The 19,187-nt window shown below is 40.0% G+C and overlaps 1 protein-coding gene across 4 annotated transcripts in view; it reads left to right on the forward strand.

Moving 5' to 3' along the window:
• Positions 1-19,187, forward strand: part of LOC123500100 (guanine nucleotide exchange factor subunit Rich-like) — a 303,302-nt gene that overhangs the window by 63,456 nt on the left and 220,659 nt on the right. For all 4 annotated transcript variants that reach the window (XR_006673172.1, XM_045248758.1, XM_045248759.1 and 1 more), the window contains one exon: positions 13,169-13,441. Coding sequence is in view for 3 of the 4 variants with exons in the window: in XM_045248758.1 (XP_045104693.1) it covers positions 13,169-13,441 (273 nt within the window). In the remaining variant the exon portion in view is untranslated. The remainder of the gene's footprint in view (positions 1-13,168; positions 13,442-19,187) is intronic.

Genomic DNA, 19,187 nt, shown 5'->3' on the forward strand with positions numbered 1-19,187 from the left:
AAGAGGGGATTGTTCTCTGGAAGGTTGTGTTGAATTGATAGATGAAGAAATTGAGTTTTTGAGGCATTAAACACTACTAAGTTTTCTCTGCCTCAACCCAAAATCTTAGAAAGATTAGAAGTTAGGCATTCTGTGGCATCCCTGCATGATCTGTTGATATTCCTGAAGGGTTGGTCGTCTCTTAAACGACGTGGAAAGATGTAAGCTAGTATCATCAGTGTAGGAGTGGATAAGGCAAGAAGTTTGGTTTACAAGGTCATTAATGAATAATAGAAGGAAAGTGGACAATAGGACAGAACCCTGAGGAACGCCACTTTTAATAGATTTAGGAGAAGAACAATGGCCGTATACGGGTAACTCTTGATTTACGTGTTTTTGTTAATACGCGACCAAAAATATATTATGATGAATTAAATTTACACGATTGGTTTGCTTATACGCAATTTGGCCCAACTGCATTTTCTAACTGAGCGCCAGATGCAATTTTAAACTGCGCGCCATAGAGTTCTGCAGCTGGCTGATAGGTGGGAGCTCCGCTGCCATGGACGCACTCTTCTGCTACACAGTGATGCAAAAATAATTTTCCAAGAAAAAGCACCAGACCACCATGCTGCAGTTTTTCAAGAAAACACCAGTGGAAGATGTAGTACCAGAAGAGGATGTGGACGAGCCCGTGGAAGCAGAGAAAGCAGAGGAAGCGCAGATGGATGATGACGTCCTTGTCTAGGAGGTGGACAGCAATGGCGTGTGGTTGTGAGGGGTGAATTAAGACATTGGCGTCCTGCGTTTATTTTTTACTAGTGTTTACTTCTATACTGTGGGATTATTAGTTTTGATAAGTAGATTTTTGATATAGTGGAAAAGCTTGGGGGGAAATGGTGACTGACTGTGGTGTGAGTGGTGAAGGCAGTGACACAGTGAGTGTTGTATATACGTATTCTTTGTTTTGTTGTTTTTTCTTATATTTTGCTTTCTCTTATTATTTCTTGCTTTTCCCTTTACTTTAGATACACTTCTAGTACAGGCAACCCCCATTTAACGAAGGTTCACACAACGAAATTTCGCTACAACGAAGGTTTAATTTTACTACCATCTGCTCCTTTAACGAACACCAAACTCGCTTTAACGAAGTTTTATCCAGGTAATTTTTTTCCAAATTTGAAAGCCTCACCATATCACGCAAGCTGACAAGCTTTTGAATACACCAGGAGCTGCTGGTACTAAGGCCTGCCTCAGGAAAAAACCTGGGACACCTATAGAATGAAGATCAAGATCAAGATCAAGCCTTTCGTGGACAACACGCGCAACACTCACTCCCCAGTCAAAACATAACAGCGTCAGCAGCAGCTTGTCTTCCCTAGCTCAACTTACCACCAAAATGCCCTGCAATTGGCCTAGTGTTCGTAAGAAGACCAGGAAGTCTCTTACTCTCCAAGTGAAGCTAGATATTATTCACAGACACGAGAGAGGCCAGAAAACTATAGCAGTGCTGGCCACTATCTTGACTCCATATTATACTGTCTCTATTTTCAAGTCAGCAGACTATTAAGAAGGCTGGTGAGACCGTATCTTTCTTGCAAGCTTAAAGAACCACCTGAACTCATGACTTTACAATGGATAAAATGGAAAGGCCTGTGGAAATGTGGTACATAAGTTTTGTATGCAGTACAATGATGCGCACTTTGTTTACATTCCACAGGTTGCCGGTTAGTGTCTTTCCCGTTTCACTCTTCCTCCCTTCATAAAGTTAAGATCATCAACATTATAAAGTTACATACATACATACATTAGTGTACATTATAATGACTTAAATTAAACTACCTAAATGTTTAACTTCATAATTCTTACTTTCATTAAACCTTTTGCTGTACTATGAAGCACTCTCGCTTTGCTTACTCTCAATGGAAGTTCAAATCAGGGGTTAAACTTGTTATAATCGGTTCGTTTAACGAAGTTTCGCTTAACGAAGTGTTTTTTAGGAACGTAATCCCTTCGTTAAACGGGGATTGCCTGTATTTAGCATGGTAAATAATAAAAACATGTTAATTTAGCCAAATAAATAGAGTATTTTGTACAAATTTTTTTGGACCACATCCCGCATCCCCCCCTATTATTTATTGTTTATGAGAATTACAAGTTTATTTTATGCGAATTTTGATATACGCAATGCCTCTTGGAACGCATATATCACGTAAATCGAGTTACTTGTACCATGGCTGCAGTTGAACGGTCAGAAAGGAAACGTGAGATAAAGTTGCAGAGAGAAGGATAGAAACAGTATGAGGGCAGTTTTTAAATCAAAACTTTATGCCAGACTCTATCAAATGTTTTTAATATGTCTTAACATGACAGTGAAAGTTTCACCAAAATCTCTAAAAGAGGATGAACAAGACTCAGTAAGGAAAGCCAGAAGATTACTAGGAGAGTGACCTTGAAGGAAGCCATACTGGCATTCAGATAGAAGATTGTGAAGTAGTAGATGTTTGAGAATCTTCCTACTTAGGATAGATTCAAAAACTTTAGATAAGCAAGAAATTAGTACTATAGGATGGTAGTTTGAAGGATTAGAACAGTCACCCTTTTTAAGAGCAAGCTGAATGTAGGCAAACTTACAACAAACTTACAACAAGAAGGAAAGGTAGAAGTCGATAGACAAGAAAGAATTTGGCCAGGCAAGATGCAAGCACGGAAGAACAGTTTTTGAGAAAAATAGGAGGGATCCCATCAGGTCCATAAGCCTTCTTAGGGTTTAGGCCAGCAAGGGCATGGAAATCATCATTACGAAGAATTTTGATTGAAGACATGAAATAGTCAGAGGGAGGAGGAGGAGAGGGAGGGACAAGCCCAGAATCATCCACGGTGGAGTTTTTAGTAAGGGTTTGAGAGAAGAATTCAGCTTTATAGACAGATGAGATGGCAATGGTGCCATCAGGATAAAATAAATGAGGGAAAGATGAAGAAGTAAAGTGATTGGAAATGTTTTTGGCTATATGCCAGAAGTCACGAGGGGAGTTATGCTGGGGTCACACTACAGCTTTTTCGGACTACAATGTCCCCGATGGTCATAGGAGGGCTGTCACCAGTAGTAATGATGTCATTGTAACGGTTTTTGGCCTGTTGTAAAATCTCGTGAGTCAAATCATATGTTAACGCAGCAGTATCATACGATGTTTTAAGATATTCTTGTCATGCGAAATCGTAGAAGCATTACGACAATCGAGTGCTGCATTTGACTGTCGGGAAGAGAGTCACAACAAGCAAAGCTATTTCATCGGGTGCACAATGACGTACGATGACGTTATAGAGAGTTATGGTGTCGTATGTGGTGCTAACGACATCGTTCAACATTGAACGAGTAAAAGATCGTTAAAATACTGAGTTACGACTGGTCTTTAAACATACATTTGGCAGTAATGCATGAAAATGTTGTCGCTAGAATCGTTGTGACCAGTGTGACAGCTCGTGCTTTGTCGCCAGTTTATCCACTGAAGACGATGGGATAGAGCAAGGGCATGCATGGGTATGATGTCCCATCGTCGTCACAAGATCTCTTTGGGACATTCCTGGACATTACAGACCCACTGGACGTGAGTATTGAGGGGCCGAGTCTCAGACCAGGAGTGAACATCCACCTTCGGACCTCCACGAAGGTGGATATATACCCTGTGCCACAAGAAGGCCAGCAGGAGCAACTGGAGCAGTAGCAGCAGCAGCAACACCAGCAGGACTAGAGAACAGCTGTTTGCCTCAAGTTGCCAAACCGCGTATTTCTGTAAGGAGTGTTCGAGGTGCTAATGGTGACGTTAACGGTGGTGGTGGCGAATGGCTTTCGTTAACGTACTCAAAATGAGGAAATCCACTTTTGGTGAAGATATACACCACCAGAGAGAGAGAGAGAGAGAGAGAGAGAGAGAGAGAGAGAGAGAGAGAGAGAGAGAGAGAGAGAGAGAGAGAGAGAGAGATTTATCGGTGCTATTATCATGATCATCCCTATGACGTATGTAGACTCCATCCTCAAGATGTCCCTGTTGAGATGCGGCTCCGTGTCAGCGAGGACAGGGATGTAGTAGTTTAGGAGACTCATGGTGAGATGTGTAGATGTCGATGCTGTGGGGGTGATGTGACATGGGAATCTAATGGTAATAGTAAAAGTGAGGTGAAGCAATGTAAGAGTGGGTACAGTGTAAGGAAATAGTTAGAAATAAAGAATAAAGTTAAAGATAAGTTTGTGGGCAATCCTCATTGCTATTTTAATCATTTTATGTTGGAGGTAGCGCTAGCTTAACTAGGTTTGGGTCACCCAGCCTAGAAGGTTTCATGTGTCTTTCTGTATTTACCTAGTTGTATGTTACAGGGTTCATAGTGACCTGTCTCCATATCTACATTTATCTAACTTCTTAAATTTGCGCACATTTTCTACTGTTACAATCTCTTCACTTAATCCATTCCAGATGTCTACTGTCCTATGTGGAAAACTGAACTTCTTGATATTCCTATAACACTGACTTTTCATGATTTTCTTGGAATGTCCTCTTGTTTGTCTGTCTCCCTGCTCTGTCAGTGTTACCAGTTCTTGTCTATCTATCTTCTCCATATGGTTTACTAACTTATACATCATTTTTAGGTGTCCTCTTTCCAATCTATCCTCCAAAGTTGGTAGCTCCATCTCCTTCAGTCTTTCTTCATAGGGAAGATCTTTTATTTCAAGGACCATCTTTGTAGCACCCCTTTGTATCCTTTCTAGTTTCTTGATATCTTTCTGCCTATATGGCGACCATACCAATGCTGCATATTCTAGTCTAGGTCTTATCATAGTGGTTAATATCTTTTTCATCATACTTTTATCCATGTAATTGAATGATACCCTGATGTTCGTTAGTGTCTTGTATGTTGAAGCAAATAATTCATTTATATGTCTTTCAGGAGTCAGGGTGTCTTGTATAATCACTCCCAGGTTTTTCTCTTCACTTCTTTTCATTATAATTTCTTCCCCCATTTTATATTCCCATGTAGGTCTTCTATTACTTTTATCCATTTCCATTACATGGCATTTCTTAGTATTAAATTCTAATTTCCACTTTGGCTCCATATACAGATCGTATCAATATCTTTCTGTAATTCCATGCAATCATTTTGTTTTTTTATAACTCTCAAAAGCTTGGCATCATCTGCAAACAAATTTATCTAGCTACTCAAACCCTCTTGTTTATCGTTAACATATATTTGGAACATTATTTGTGCCAACACCAAACCCTGTGGTACGCCACTAGTTACAGTGCTCGAACTTGATGATGTATCTCTTATCACTGTCCTCATTTCCCTATCTGTTAAGTAATCGGTCATCCAATTTAAGATATTTCCCTTAATTCTGCCCATGTGTTCTATTTTCCATAAGAGTCTTCTGTGTGGTACTCTGTCAAAAGCCTTTTTGATGTCTAGATACACTACATCCACCCATCCAACTCTTCCTTGTACTTCATCTATTACTCTTGTATAAAAGCTTAGTAAGTTTGTTATACATGATCTCCCTTTTCTAAAACCAAATAGGGAGTTATAAATGATTTCATTTCTGTCCAGATATTCCAACCATTTTTTCTTTGATAACAATTTCACAGATCTTACCCACCACACTGGTTAGTGACACTGGTCTATAATTTAGGGGCTCAGTAATTTTTCCTCCTTTGTATAATGGGACAATATTGGCTCTTTTCCATTCCTTTGGTTCCTTCCGTTCCTTTAAAGAGTTGTTAATTACATCCCAAATTGGTTCTGCCAGTTGGTCACTACATTCCCTTAGTGTCCATCCTGACACTCCATCTGGTCCCATTGCTTTCCTCACATCCACCTTTTCTAGCAATTCTCTAATTTTCTGTTTTCTTACCACAATGTCTCTTAATCCTTCCTGTGCCACTGGGTTGATTGGCTTTATAAACTCTCCTTCATTAAATACTGATTTAAAGCTCTCATTCATAAGTTCACTCATTTCTTTTGATGTTTTGTATATCGTATTCCCCTTAATCAACTTAGTAATGGTCTCTCTGTTTGTCATTTTACCATTTATATTCTTATAAAAAATCTTGGGTTCTTTTTCACTTCTCTTCACTACATCCTTTTCAAAGTTTCTCTCCTCCTCCCTTCTTATCCTAATGTATTTATTTCGTGCCTTTATAATGCTTCGTATTTATTTCATTACGTTGCCTTCTTTATTTTTTTTCCATGCTGCATCTTTTAGCTTTTGCACATATAGTATTATACCAGGTGTGTTTGCTCTTTTTTACTCTATATTCAGGAACATATCTCTTTACTCACTCATTATACTTGTCTAGAAATATATCATACTTTCCTTGAATTGTCTTTCCCTGCATAATTTCTTTCCAATCAATACTACCAAAATAACTTCTTAATGCCCCAAAACTTGATTTAGCGTGGTTCCGGCTCTTGTGTTTGTGTCCCTCATTATATTCCAAAATTTGCCGATCCTCTAATTAAATTTCTAGGACCACATGATCACTTTTTCCTATTGGAGTATGATATTTGATGTCTGGACATGGCTCCGGTTTTTTTGTAAATACCAAATCCAGCATTGATGGATCATCTTCCCCTCTATATCTTGTATAATCTTTCACCCATTGATCGAATGTGTTTACCATAGCCAGTTGTAGCACGTCATCCCCCCAACGTCCAGCGCGACTGCTTGCATCCATTTCTTCCCAATTGATGTGTTGCAGTTTAGATCTCACACGAGCAACACTCTTCTATCCTTCATTAGTATGTTATCCAGGCAGTTTAGCACTTCCTTTTGTATTTCCTTATGTACATCAAGCCTCCATGTATTAGTCTTTGGTGGTACATATGCAACTATGATACTCCTTTTTTCCCTCCCATTGGTCCTTATTGTTATACTTAAAACCTCTGCCAGTCCATCTCCGGACTGTATCTCTTCCACATATATATTCTCTCAAGTCATGATCAATACTCCTCCTCCTGCTTTTCCCTTTCTGTCTCTCCTCCAAACATTGTATCCTTGCTCTTTAAAATTCACTTGGACATCCTCACTTAACTTTGTTTCTGTCATACATACCACATCTGGCCCTTTTTTCCAATACAGTAAGTCCTCGTTTTACACTAGTTTAGTATACGATGAATTCGCAGATACGATAATTGACAATTACTACCATTTTTTCAATTTACAAAAAAAAATTGCACTTACGATATTTGAAATTTCCACTGCCTGTGATTGTGGCGCTGCACTGCTACCAACAACAAACCAGTCACTTTCGCGCCACCACGACGAATAATAGTGAGACTGTGCTCGGTGATTTACTTACATTATTCTCTGCATTTAAGACCAATTTCTGTCAAAAATGTCACCGAAACGTAATTTGGATCTTGGTGAACAAGCCAGGAAAAGTTTAACGTTGGAAATGAAGCTTGATATAGTCAAGAGAAAAGAACTTGGGGAAGGCTCGTCAGCCATAAGCCGTTCCCTGAATTTACCACAGTCAACAGTTGCTACTGTTTTGAGGAATGCTTCAAGTGTTAAGGAGGCAGCAGCTAATGCTTCAAGCCTGCAGGTAAAATTGCTGACAAAACATCGGGAACCCATTATGGATCGGATGGAGGGTTGACTTAAAATTTGGATAGACAACCAAACACGCCAGCATGCCCCACTCTCGTTGAGCCTCGTTTCAGAAAAGGCCCTGTCTTTTATTGAAACCTTGAAGGTTGAGATGGATGTTTGTTTACTTTTTTCGATTGACTTTCATACTGAGCTGGAATGTATTCCTATCTAATACATGTTAAAACGGGTTCGGTTTACACTAATTTTGGTTTACAATAGCTTTTTTGAGGAACGCATTTCTAGTGTAAAACAAGGACTTATTGTATATAATCTCTCACTTCCAAACTTCCTGATATAAACCCATCTGTGTTTGTATACATGACTCTTAATGCTTTCCTTCCCCTTCCCGTATATACCATTTCCTCAGTGTCATGTCTAGCACTCTCCAGTAAAACTTCTTTTCGTTCTTTGTCTTTCCTTTGTTTTTTCCTTAGCTTCACTCCTCAGTTCTCTCTTTTTTTCCCTTTCTACCTGGTACATCTCTCACTTTATCCAGATATGCTTATATTCTGCCTTTTCAGCCAGCTTTACAGTCCTAGCTAATATTTCTTCTATCCCTACTTGTGATCTCATTTTGACTTTTAGAGGTCTTGGTTTCCTCACTATATTTGCCCAGCCTATATATTTCTTCTATTTCTTTATCAAGACTCTGTTCTTTATCTTGCACTACATAGATAATTTCTTTAACCATTTCTTTCTCCTCCTTCACAAATTTCACTGGGTTCTTTTTTTCTTCTAGTCCATATATAACCATACATTTCTTTTTGTCCACCGTATCTCACTAATTCTTCCTTTTCTTTGATCACCTGTATAACTGTGTCCTTAGTTTTCTCCTTTATTTGTTGCCTAACTACTTCAGCGAAATTGACTTTTTCTTCTTCTCGTTCCTTTTTTCAATCTTTTTTCTATTCATCCAGTCTCCTTTCACTCATCTCTTTGACTGTCTCTAAATTGGAGTCCAGCTTTTCCTGCAGCCCTTGTAATGCAGCTTCATAATTTGTACATTTGCCCTTTAGGGTGCTATTCTCCTTTTATTTCCTCTAGTTTTTTCATCTCATGGTTCATCTTAACAGTACTTTCTAAGTTTAAACATCTCTCTCTCAGTTCTAGATTCTCGGTAATCAGCTGGTCCTGCTTTTCGAACATGACGGCGACCATCTCCTTCAAGGCTTTAAGTTCCTTATCCATAATGATGATCCTTCTCATGTTAACTCTATCCTCCTTAAAGCCCAAAAACTCCCTCTCTTTACTCCAGTCACCCAGCTGTCTCAATCCTAGGGGTGTTTCTATAATCTCAATTCTAGCTCCCCTCGGTCTCGCTCCCAGTCCTTTGTTTACACATCGGGCAGTGCCAACCGCGCCATCCATGGCGTCATCCTCCTCCATACTCCTTTCGACCTCAAAATTTAAGCAAATTCAATAAGTCTTTGGAGACAGAACCACTAAGCTAACCCCCTGCCCCCCTGTAGCATCACCAGGTCTGCTGGGTTCCTCTCCAGAATTGGCAGCGTATCACACCGGAGCTCTGGTTTTACGTCCGCTCACTTCAGCCGACAGTGTATTTTACCTAGTTGTAGTTTTACAGGGCCTGGGCTTTATGCCCGTGTGGCCCCGTCTCCATATCTACACTTATCCAATCTTACTTTAAAAGTATGCACACTCGTTGCAGACAAAGAATTTACTATAGTCAGAGTAGTTAGGGGAGAAATAGATAGCACAGATAAATGTAGATAGAGAGTGACTATTGTGTATAAGCCTGGTGGAAAACTTGGAAGATTCAGGGGCGTGGGCACGAGAGCAAGTTAAGTCATGGTGCACATAGATGCAACATCCAGCTTTGGAACGAAAATGACAATAGAGAAAGTAGGAGGAAACTATTCTGTCCAACTCTCTAATTCAAGTGTTAACCAGTAGTCTCAATCATTCATATCCTTTCTCTGGTAAACTCTGGAACTCCCTGCCTGCTTCTGTATTTCCATGTTTCTATGACTTGACATCTTTTTAAGAGAGTGGTCTCAAGACATTTGTCCCTGAATTTTGGTTAATTCTCATGTCTTTTAAGAGAAGTGGCAACTCAGTGGGCCTTTTTTTTTTTTATTCCATATTTTGTTGCCCTTGGCCATTTGTCCCTGCATAAAAAAAAAAAAAAATAGTTCTGGCTTAAAGAAGTCTGGGAATTTCGTACACAACTGCTAGCAGGCCTTGTGGAACTTGTGGTGAGGTGTGTTGTCCTCCAGGATGGCGTGCATTTCATCACTGCCGGTGTAGTCCTCAGGCTTCCGTAGCAATGTGCAGACGTCAATATCTAGCTTGTGTATAGCTGTCCAGCCCAGCAGGTTGAGAAGAGGGAGAGTACAGATGTTGAAAGTCATCTCTGCTTCCTGTGCTGTAGAGTTAACTGAGGAAGTCATATTGTTGAACGCACCCACAACTGGTATACATAAATGCACCTGTAGCCGAAACATAGCAAATTTGAGCTGGCTGTATTGTAGGTTTTCTGAGCATTCCCCATATTTGCTTAGAGCAAAAGTTATCCTTGGCACCACAGTCTACCTCGAAACTGAACAACTTTCCATTCAGCTGCACCTGTTGTAGCACTGGATCATCACTAAGGATACTTCTCACAACTTGTACAGTCTGTATTGCTGTATTGCTAGCAGGCGCTTTACTTTTCTTATGTAAACACTTTTCTGCAATATGCCCCTTCCTCTGTCAGAAATGGCATGTAGAGTTGATGAACTGATAATCCTTTACAACATGGTTTGTTTTACCACACTGAAGACACATTCCCTTAGGAAACAAGTATGACCAATTGCTAGTTCCCTTCTGCCCTGATCATGATGCCTTCTTTTGTCTCATCTTGAGGACAGGTTTTGTAGCAGAAGCCTTCACACTGTGTACAGTCTCTTCAGCCACTTTTGCCGCATCTTCAATCTCCACCGCTACTTGCACAGCTTTACTGAATGTTAGTTCATCATCACTTACTTTAAACACTGCTTTCAACACTGTCTCATTACCCACTGAACATATGAGATGTGTATTCATAGCTTCATCTTGAGGATTCTTTATTGATGCAAAATCACAGGTAGTGGTGTCTTGGTGTATACTTGCTGCCAGCTCCAAAACTGTCTCGCCAGGTTTGTGTTGCATGTCCGACCAGAACTTGAAGTGTTCTTGCATGATGAATCATTTGCAGTTGAACTGCTCTCTCATGAACTGGGCAGTTACTTCCATGCTGCAGGTGTTGATGTCCTCAGGAGGTGTTTGCTGAGCCATCAGGGTACTAAAGAACTTGTAGATGTCTGGAGTTTGGTTCGTAAGAAATACTTGAGCAACCTTGTCCTCGGGGATTGAATTGGCACCAGCAAACATGCTAAACCTGTCATAGTAGTCCTTCTAGAGTTTCAACGTGGGATCAAGTTGGGCGGGATTCATTGATTCTAGTCACTGTCCTACACGATCCTGTTGTATTCTTGGCTGACAGAAACACAGGATCTATATATTGCCCATTTAATCTTGAACACAAACCCCAGTAATGTATATACGCAGTACAAAAGTTATTGTAAATCATGGACTCTGCTTGCTCCAGGTAGCGGGGGGGAGCCTCAGCAGCATGCTTGGTAAGCTGCTGCTGTGTGAGTCCAGGCAAGACTGCTGATGCTTGTAGCCAGACCCCCCTTGCTTCACCTTTGCTGGGCTTTGCTGTGAAACACCAGTGTCTCAAGCACTGGAGAACTGATGAACCCCAGTGAAACAGATGAATGGCGAGTTCAACTATTGTAAGCGTAGCCTCAATAACACATTTCATACCTATGTTTCTAACAAAAGTGACATGTCATCTTTTTTTTTCATGGCAGCTTTCATTGGCTGTAGTGTTCTCTGATTTGTATCATAGGCTTGCTTCTTTCCTCTTTGCATCCCTTGTACCCAGTCCCATGCATATCATACTCTTTCAAATCCTTCCTCTCTCTCTCTCTCTCTCTCTCTCTCTCTCTCTCTCTCTCTCTCTCTCTCTCTCTCTCTCTCTCTCTCTCTCTCTCTCTCTCTCTCTCTCTCTCTCTCTCTCTCTCTCTCTCTCTCTCTCTCTCTCTCTCTCTCTCTCTCTCTCTCTCTCTCTCTCTCTCTCTCTCTCTCTCTCTCTCTCTCTCTCTCTCTCTCTCTCTCTCTCTCTCTCTCTCCTGAGGGACATATAAACAAAATTGTAGGGGAAGGTTTGGCAATAGTTGCAAATATCAGAACTACATTTACTCACCTGAATGAAACACTGGTCAAAAAAGTAATAGAATAAATTCTGAGACCAAAATTAGAATATGCACAGGTGGTGTGGGCACCTCATTTGAGGAAACATATACATAAACTGGAACGGGTACAAAGAGCAGCAACGAAACTGGTGCCAGCCTTGCATGATATAGATTATCAGGAAAGATTATGTAGACTAAATCTGCCAACGTTGGAAGAGAGAAGAAGAGGTGATATGATCCAACTGTTCAAGTGTAAATGAGATTGACAAGATTTATAGAGATGACTTACTCGAGCTGGATATGACGAGAAGACCAAGAGATAATCATGATTTGAAATTGAGGATTCCGGGGTGTACAACTGATATTAAAAAGTTCAGTTTCCCAGCAAGAACTGTCACTGCCTGGAATAGATTACCGGAGGGTGTAGTGAGAGCAAGAAGTATCCATAGTTTTAAAGAAAAGTATGATAAATGGATTCAAGCGAACGGGACACCACAAGCGTAGCTCATTTCCCGTAGCAAATTTATAGGTAAACTCTTATAGGTAAACACTCTCTCTCTCTCTCTCTCTCTCTCTCTCTCTCTCTCTCTCTCTCTCTCTCTCTCTCTCTCTCTCTCTCTCTCTCTCTCTCTCTCTCTCTCTCTCTCTCTCTCTCTGACAATTTTTTTTTAATGTAATAGGGGAAAGCTGGCCAAGGGCAAAAGAAAAAATAAAATGAAGACCCACTTAGAATGCCAGTGCCCATGCAGGTCTGTGAGAGTTAAAATGTCTTGAAACCTTCCTCTTAATGAGGTCAAGTCATAGGAAGATAGAAATACAGAAGCAGGTAAGGAGTTCCAAAGTTTATCAGAGAAAGATAATGATTGAGATTATGATTGAGAGTACGGGATAATTCTTGCATCAGAGAGGCAGACATAATAGGGGTGAGAGGAAGAAGAAAGTCTTGTGCAATGAGGCTGTGGGAGGAGTGGAGACATGCAGTTAACAAGATGAGAAAAAGAGTTGGCATGAAAATAATGATAGAAGATAACAAGAGATGAAATAATGTAGCAATGAAAAAGAGGCTGAACACAGAGTGATTTTTCTAATTTTCTTTTATAGGAAAGTTAGTCTTGTATGGCAGAAAATATGAAAAGAAAAACACTGCTTAATGAATATCATCCATTGATTGACACTTTAACACTAGCAAAATGCTCTCCATTGCCACCAACAAAATACTTTCCATGATAGTCTATACCTTACTGTCTTGAACCATCAAGAAGCTGTATTCTTAACCCCAACTCACTTTTTCTCCTTCCCACTCCAGTATACATGTGTGGACGAGGCTGGACAGTTGGTGGGTGTAGCAGGGCGGAATGGGGTCACCCACTATTCCTTGCGGTTAAGACGGTGGCACCTGTTTGGCAATGAGAGCCAGGAGCGAGACTTTGTGGTAACAGGAGGACTGCTGTGGTGGAGGTCAACATGGCTGGTTCTCGGGGCCTACAACATCCCTGCTAACACAGATGAACTGAGGCTGTATCCACGTGATCACAAGTTGGACAACTCCTTCCTTACTACTGTTCCTCAACCTGCACAGGTGAATAGAGCACTTTGGTATGATTGTATTGTTATTTATCTTTCTGATGATGCTGTTTCTCCAGGAGTTTGCCCCTGTGAAGGTGGTCATAGAAGAGCATCCCATTCCTTATCAAAGCATTCCCATCTTGCTTATCCTTGTATAGGTATTCCCTGATATACAATTGGGTTGCATTCTTGAAAATCCAATTGTAAAGCGATAGGTTGCATAGCACACCAGATTGAATACAAAAAGATAATGCTTTCAAATCCTTTATATATGTGCTCCCTAAGACCTATAAAAACCATGAAATATATGTAAATGCAGTTATTGCCTAAAGTAATGAAACACATGCTACATAGATAGAATAAAAAGAATAAAGCAGTAAAATGAAAATAAATAAGAATAATTTTTGTACTTTCACTTTTATCTATATTATATTGATACTACCACCAAAATAGCTCTTTACTGTTTTTATTAACAAGAAAAATCAGTGCAGGTACTCAGCAATTATGGATGAGATGAATGAAGACAATGAAGTAGCTGTGCAGCTTGATGTACTGAACATATATGGAGAAAAAAAGAAAGAGGGGAATCATTACATCACTGACCATTCTCAGGGTCATTCATTGGGTGTCACATGGCCACACTTCATCTCATAAACATGGGATTGGCTGTGTATCACAAAACTCTCCAATATCTTAAGACTTAGGATATCTCATGCCTACTAGTAAATGTGGATGGTAATGGTTGGCTAGTTTGATCAGAGGTGTTCTATTTATATATCTTTCACACCATTTCAGAGATAATGGAGAGGTGAGTTTCTTTTGCTGTCTTCCAGCATTCACCATACTTTAGTTCATTATGACGAGTGAATGTGCTTGGATTGTGTTCATGAATAGTATTACATATATTATTTTCCATATGGTCATGTTTGTGTATGTGGAGAGTGGAAAGTTTCTTATGTGTGCCTGTCTCCCAACATTACACACACACACACACACACACACACACACACACACACACACACACAGATCATAGAAGAGAAGATTGCTGAGAAAGTGGTGAAGGTTATTAAGTCAAATGAGACATTGGTGAGGGAAACTGTAGACAAAAAGAGATGTGTGGTGATATTTGGTGTGGAGGAGGATAAGACACCGAGTAAAATGGAGAGAGAGAAAAACATAAAAAAGGTGATAAATAATATCATTAATGTGGTGCAGGAGGAGGGAAAAGACCTAGTACAAGAAATAGAGGACTTCCATAGAATTGGAAAGTTCACAGGAGAAGGTATGAGGCCAATAAGAATCAAACTTAAGTCACAAAAGGATGTAGATGAATTGGTGGAGAAGTCATGGAGGCTAGCCCAGCAGGAAACAACAAGGAAGATTTGGTTGAGAAGAGATCTCGGTGAAAAGGAAAGAGAAATGTTAAATGAGTTGAGAAAGGAGGCTTTGAAAAAAATGAAGAGAGGACAGAAGAGGAGAAGAAAGAGTTTTTCTGGAGAATCTTGGATATGAGACTGAGGAAGTGGTTCATAACCCAGAAAAGTACAGCAAGAAAGGACTAAAGAAACTTACGTATGAGCGAATGTAATGTATTCCAACATAAATGGAGTGATATCGGGATTTTAGAACTCAACGATTACTTGAGGGACAAGAACCCAGATATTGTGGGTCTTACTGAAACAAAACTGAGAGAGGGAGAAGACCTGATGATGGTTGGAGAAGGAAATATAATGTTTGGAAAAGAAATAGAGTAGGTAAGATGGGAGGAGGAGTGATGTTGCTGGTTAAAAAGATATAAAGGTGGATCAAGTGAAAGAAGGTATGGGAAAGGCAGAAGTGCTAAAGATCAGAGCAGAAACTAATGAAGGAAAAAGAGGCACTACATAGTGGTGTACGTACCACCTAAGACAAATGCATGGTCAGTACAGGAATATGAAGAAATGATAAGTGATACAGGAACATGTCTGGAAGAAATGTTGGGTGGCTGTGAACGAACTATAATGATGGGAGATTTTAATTGTAAAGAGGTGTGTTGGGAGGACTGGTCAATGGAAGGATCAGAGACAACATGGGAAATACACTATTGACACTGGCAATGGAAAATGTGTTAACTCAGTGGGTCAAAGAAGATACTAGGTTTGGAGGAGAGGGAGCATCGTCAAGACTGGACTTGGTCTTTAGTACAGAGCCAATGGTCATTGAGGAGATGAGGGTGGAGTGCCCTTTAGCAAAGAGTGATCATGCAGTTTTGGAGTTCAAGGTGATAGATGAAGAGAAATCTAGAAGAAATGAAGAATATAAAGTGGGAAGATGGAATTATGCCAAGACAGATTTTGGAAACCTAAAGAAATTCTTTCAAGAGACAAATTGGATGAAATTCAAGAGTGCTAAGGAGCAAATGAAAAGTGGAAGGAATTTATAAAAATATACAAAGAAGGTGAGAAAAATTTGTACCAATAAGACAACATAGAGAAGTTGGAAAGCAGGACTGGTTTAACGATAGATGTGAAAAGGCTAGAACAAGAAAAGAGGATGCATGGAAGAGGTGGAGAAGGAAAAGACGGATTAAGCAGTGGGAAAGTTACAAAAGAGCAAGAAATGAATATGTGTTGATTAGAAGAGAAGAAAGAAAGAAACAAGAAAAGGATATAATTGATAAATGTAAAGACCAACCAAGGCTTTTTTACAGACATGTGAACAACAACAAAAATAGAGAAAGTATTGAAAGTTTAGAAGTAAATGGAGTATGCAGTGAAGATCCCAGGAAATGGCAGAGGCTATGAATGGATGCTTTCGGAAGGTATTCACAAAGGAGACTGCTTTTGACAAACCACTGGTAATGGAACAGAAAGGGATTATGAAGGAGTTTCAAGTAACTGTGGAGGAGATCAAGAATATGATGGGGAGTTTAGAAGTGAGAAAAGCTGTGGGACCTGATGGGGTATCAGGATGGATTTTAAGAGAATGCAGGAGCAACTGGCAGAAAAAGTTTGTGAAGTAATTGATGCCTCATTAAGGGAAGGTGTAGTGCCCCAAGACTGGAAAAGAGCTAACATTGTCCCAATTTATAAATCAGGTAACAAGAGAGACCCATTGAACTATAGACCAGTGTCACTTACAAGTGTGGTAGCTAAGATGTGTGAGAGGGTGGTGAAGAATAGATGGACAGACTTCTTGGAGAAAATGACATACTTTGTGAGTGTCAATTTGGTTTTAGAAAAGGGCGTTCATGCACGACAAACCTGATATGTTACTATTCGAGGGTGATAGATGTAATACAGGAAAGAGATGGTTGGGCTGATGGAATATATCTGGATTTAAAAAAGGCCTTTGATAAGGTACCACACCGGAGACTGATCTGGAAACTTGAAATGGTAGGAGTGCATGGCAGTTTACTAAAATGGATGGAAGACTTTTGGTAGGAAGAGAAATGAGAACAATAATTAAGGACAGACCATCAGAATGGGGCTTGGTGGAGAGTGGAGTTCCACAGGGATCAGTGTTGGCACCAGTAATGTTCGCGGTCTACATAAATGACATGGTGGATGGGGTGTCCAGTTATGTGAGCCTATTTGCAGACGATGCAAAATTGTTAAGAAAAGTGAGATGTGACAAAGATTGCGAACTACTCCAGGAAGACTTGGACAGAATATGGAAATGGAGCTGTACATGGCAAATGGAGTTCAACACGACAAAATGCAAGAAATTAGAGTTTGGCAAGAGTGAAAGAAGAATCAGGAGTATGTACAAGATAGGAAATGAAGACATAAAACCAGTCATGAAGAAAAAGACCTTGGGGTGACAATTACCAATGACCTATCGCCAGAGAGACATATAAACAAAATAATTGGAGAAGTATTGAACTTATTGAGGAACATAAGAGTGGCGTTCAGATATTTAGATGAAGAAATGATGAAGAAAATAATTACTGCAATGATAAGACCAAGGCTTGAATATGCAACAATACAGTGGGCTCGAACTTAAAGAAACACATAAGGAAACTAGAGAAAGTACAGAGGGCTGCAACAAAATGGTGCCTGACTTAAGAGATTTGACTTATGAAGACAGACTGAACAGAATGCAACTTCCGACCCTGGAAAACAGAAGAGAAAGGGAGACCTGATAGCAATATACAGAGTGATGATTGGCATGGAAAAATGGATAGGGAAGATCTGTGTATGTGGAATGAAAGAATGTCGAGAGGGCATGGGAAAAACTAAAATGGCCACTTATAGGAGAGATGTGAAAAATATAGCTTCCTCATAGAAGGGTGGAAGCATGGAATAGTTTAGACGTGGAAGTGGTCAACGCAAGGAATATTCATGATTTTAAGAAAAGCTGGACATTAGTAGATATGGAGACGGGACAACACGAGCATAGCTCTTTTCCGTATGTTACAATTAGGTAAATACAATTAGGTAAATACACACACACACACACACACACACACACACACACACACACACACACACACACAATAAGACAACATAGAGAAGTTGGAAAGCAGGACTGGTTTAACGATAGATGTGAAAAGGCTAGAACAAGAAAAGAGGATGCATGGAAGAGGTGGAGAAGGAAAAGACGGATTAAGCAGTGGGAAAGTTACAAAAGAGCAAGAAATGAATATGTGTTGATTAGAAGAGAAGAAAGAAAGAAACAAGAAAAGGATATAATTGATAAATGTAAAGACCAACCAAGGCTTTTTTACAGACATGTGAACAACAACATCAAAAATAGAGAAAGTATTGAAAGTTTAGAAGTAAATGGAGTATGCAGTGAAGATCCCAGGAAATGGCAGAGGCTATGAATGGATGCTTTGAAGGTATTCACAAAGGAGACTGCTTTTGACAAACCACTGGTAATGGAACAGAAAGGGATTATGAAGGAGTTTCAAGTAACGGTGGAGGAGATCAAGAACATGATGGGGAGTTTAGAAGTGAGAAAAGCTGTGGGACCTGATGGGGTATCAGGATGGATTTTAAGAGAATGCAGGAGCAATTGGCAGAAAAAGTTTGTGAAGTAATTGATGCCTCATTAAGGGAAGGTGTAGTGCCCCAAGACTGGAAAAGAGCTAACATTGTCCCAATCTATAAATCAGGTAACAAGAGAGACCCATTGAACTATAGACCAGTGTCACTTACAAGTGTGGTAGCTAAGATGTGTGAGAGGGTGGTGAAGACTAGATGGACAGACTTCTTGGAGAAAATGACATACTTTGTGAGTGTCAATTTGGTTTTAGGAAAGGGCGTTCATGCACGACAAACCTGATATGTTACTATTCGAGGGTGATAGATGTAATACAGGAAAGAGATGGTTGGGCTGATGGAATATATCTGGATTTAAAAAAGGCCTTTGATAAGGTACCACACCAGAGACTGATCTGGAAACTTGAAATGGTAGGAGGAGTGCATGGCAGTTTACTAAAATGGATGGAAGACTTTTGGTAGGAAGAGAAATGAGAACAATAATTAAGGACAGACCATCAGAATGGGGATTGGTGGAGAGTGGAGTTCCACAGGGATCAGTGTTGGCACCAGTAATGTTCGCAGTCTACATAAATGACATGGTGGATGGGGTGTCCAGTTATGTGAGCCTATTTGCAGACGATGCAAAATTGTTAGAAAAGTGAGATGTGACAAAGATTGCGAACTACTCCAGGAAGACTTGGACAGAATATGGAAATGGAGCTGTACATGGCAAATGGAGTTCAACACGACAAAATGCAAGAAAATAGAGTTTGGCAAGAGTGAAAGAAGAAT

The sequence above is a fragment of the Portunus trituberculatus genome, chromosome 50 (assembly GCF_017591435.1).
Source record: "Portunus trituberculatus isolate SZX2019 chromosome 50, ASM1759143v1, whole genome shotgun sequence".
Classification (NCBI taxonomy): domain Eukaryota; kingdom Metazoa; phylum Arthropoda; class Malacostraca; order Decapoda; family Portunidae; genus Portunus; species Portunus trituberculatus.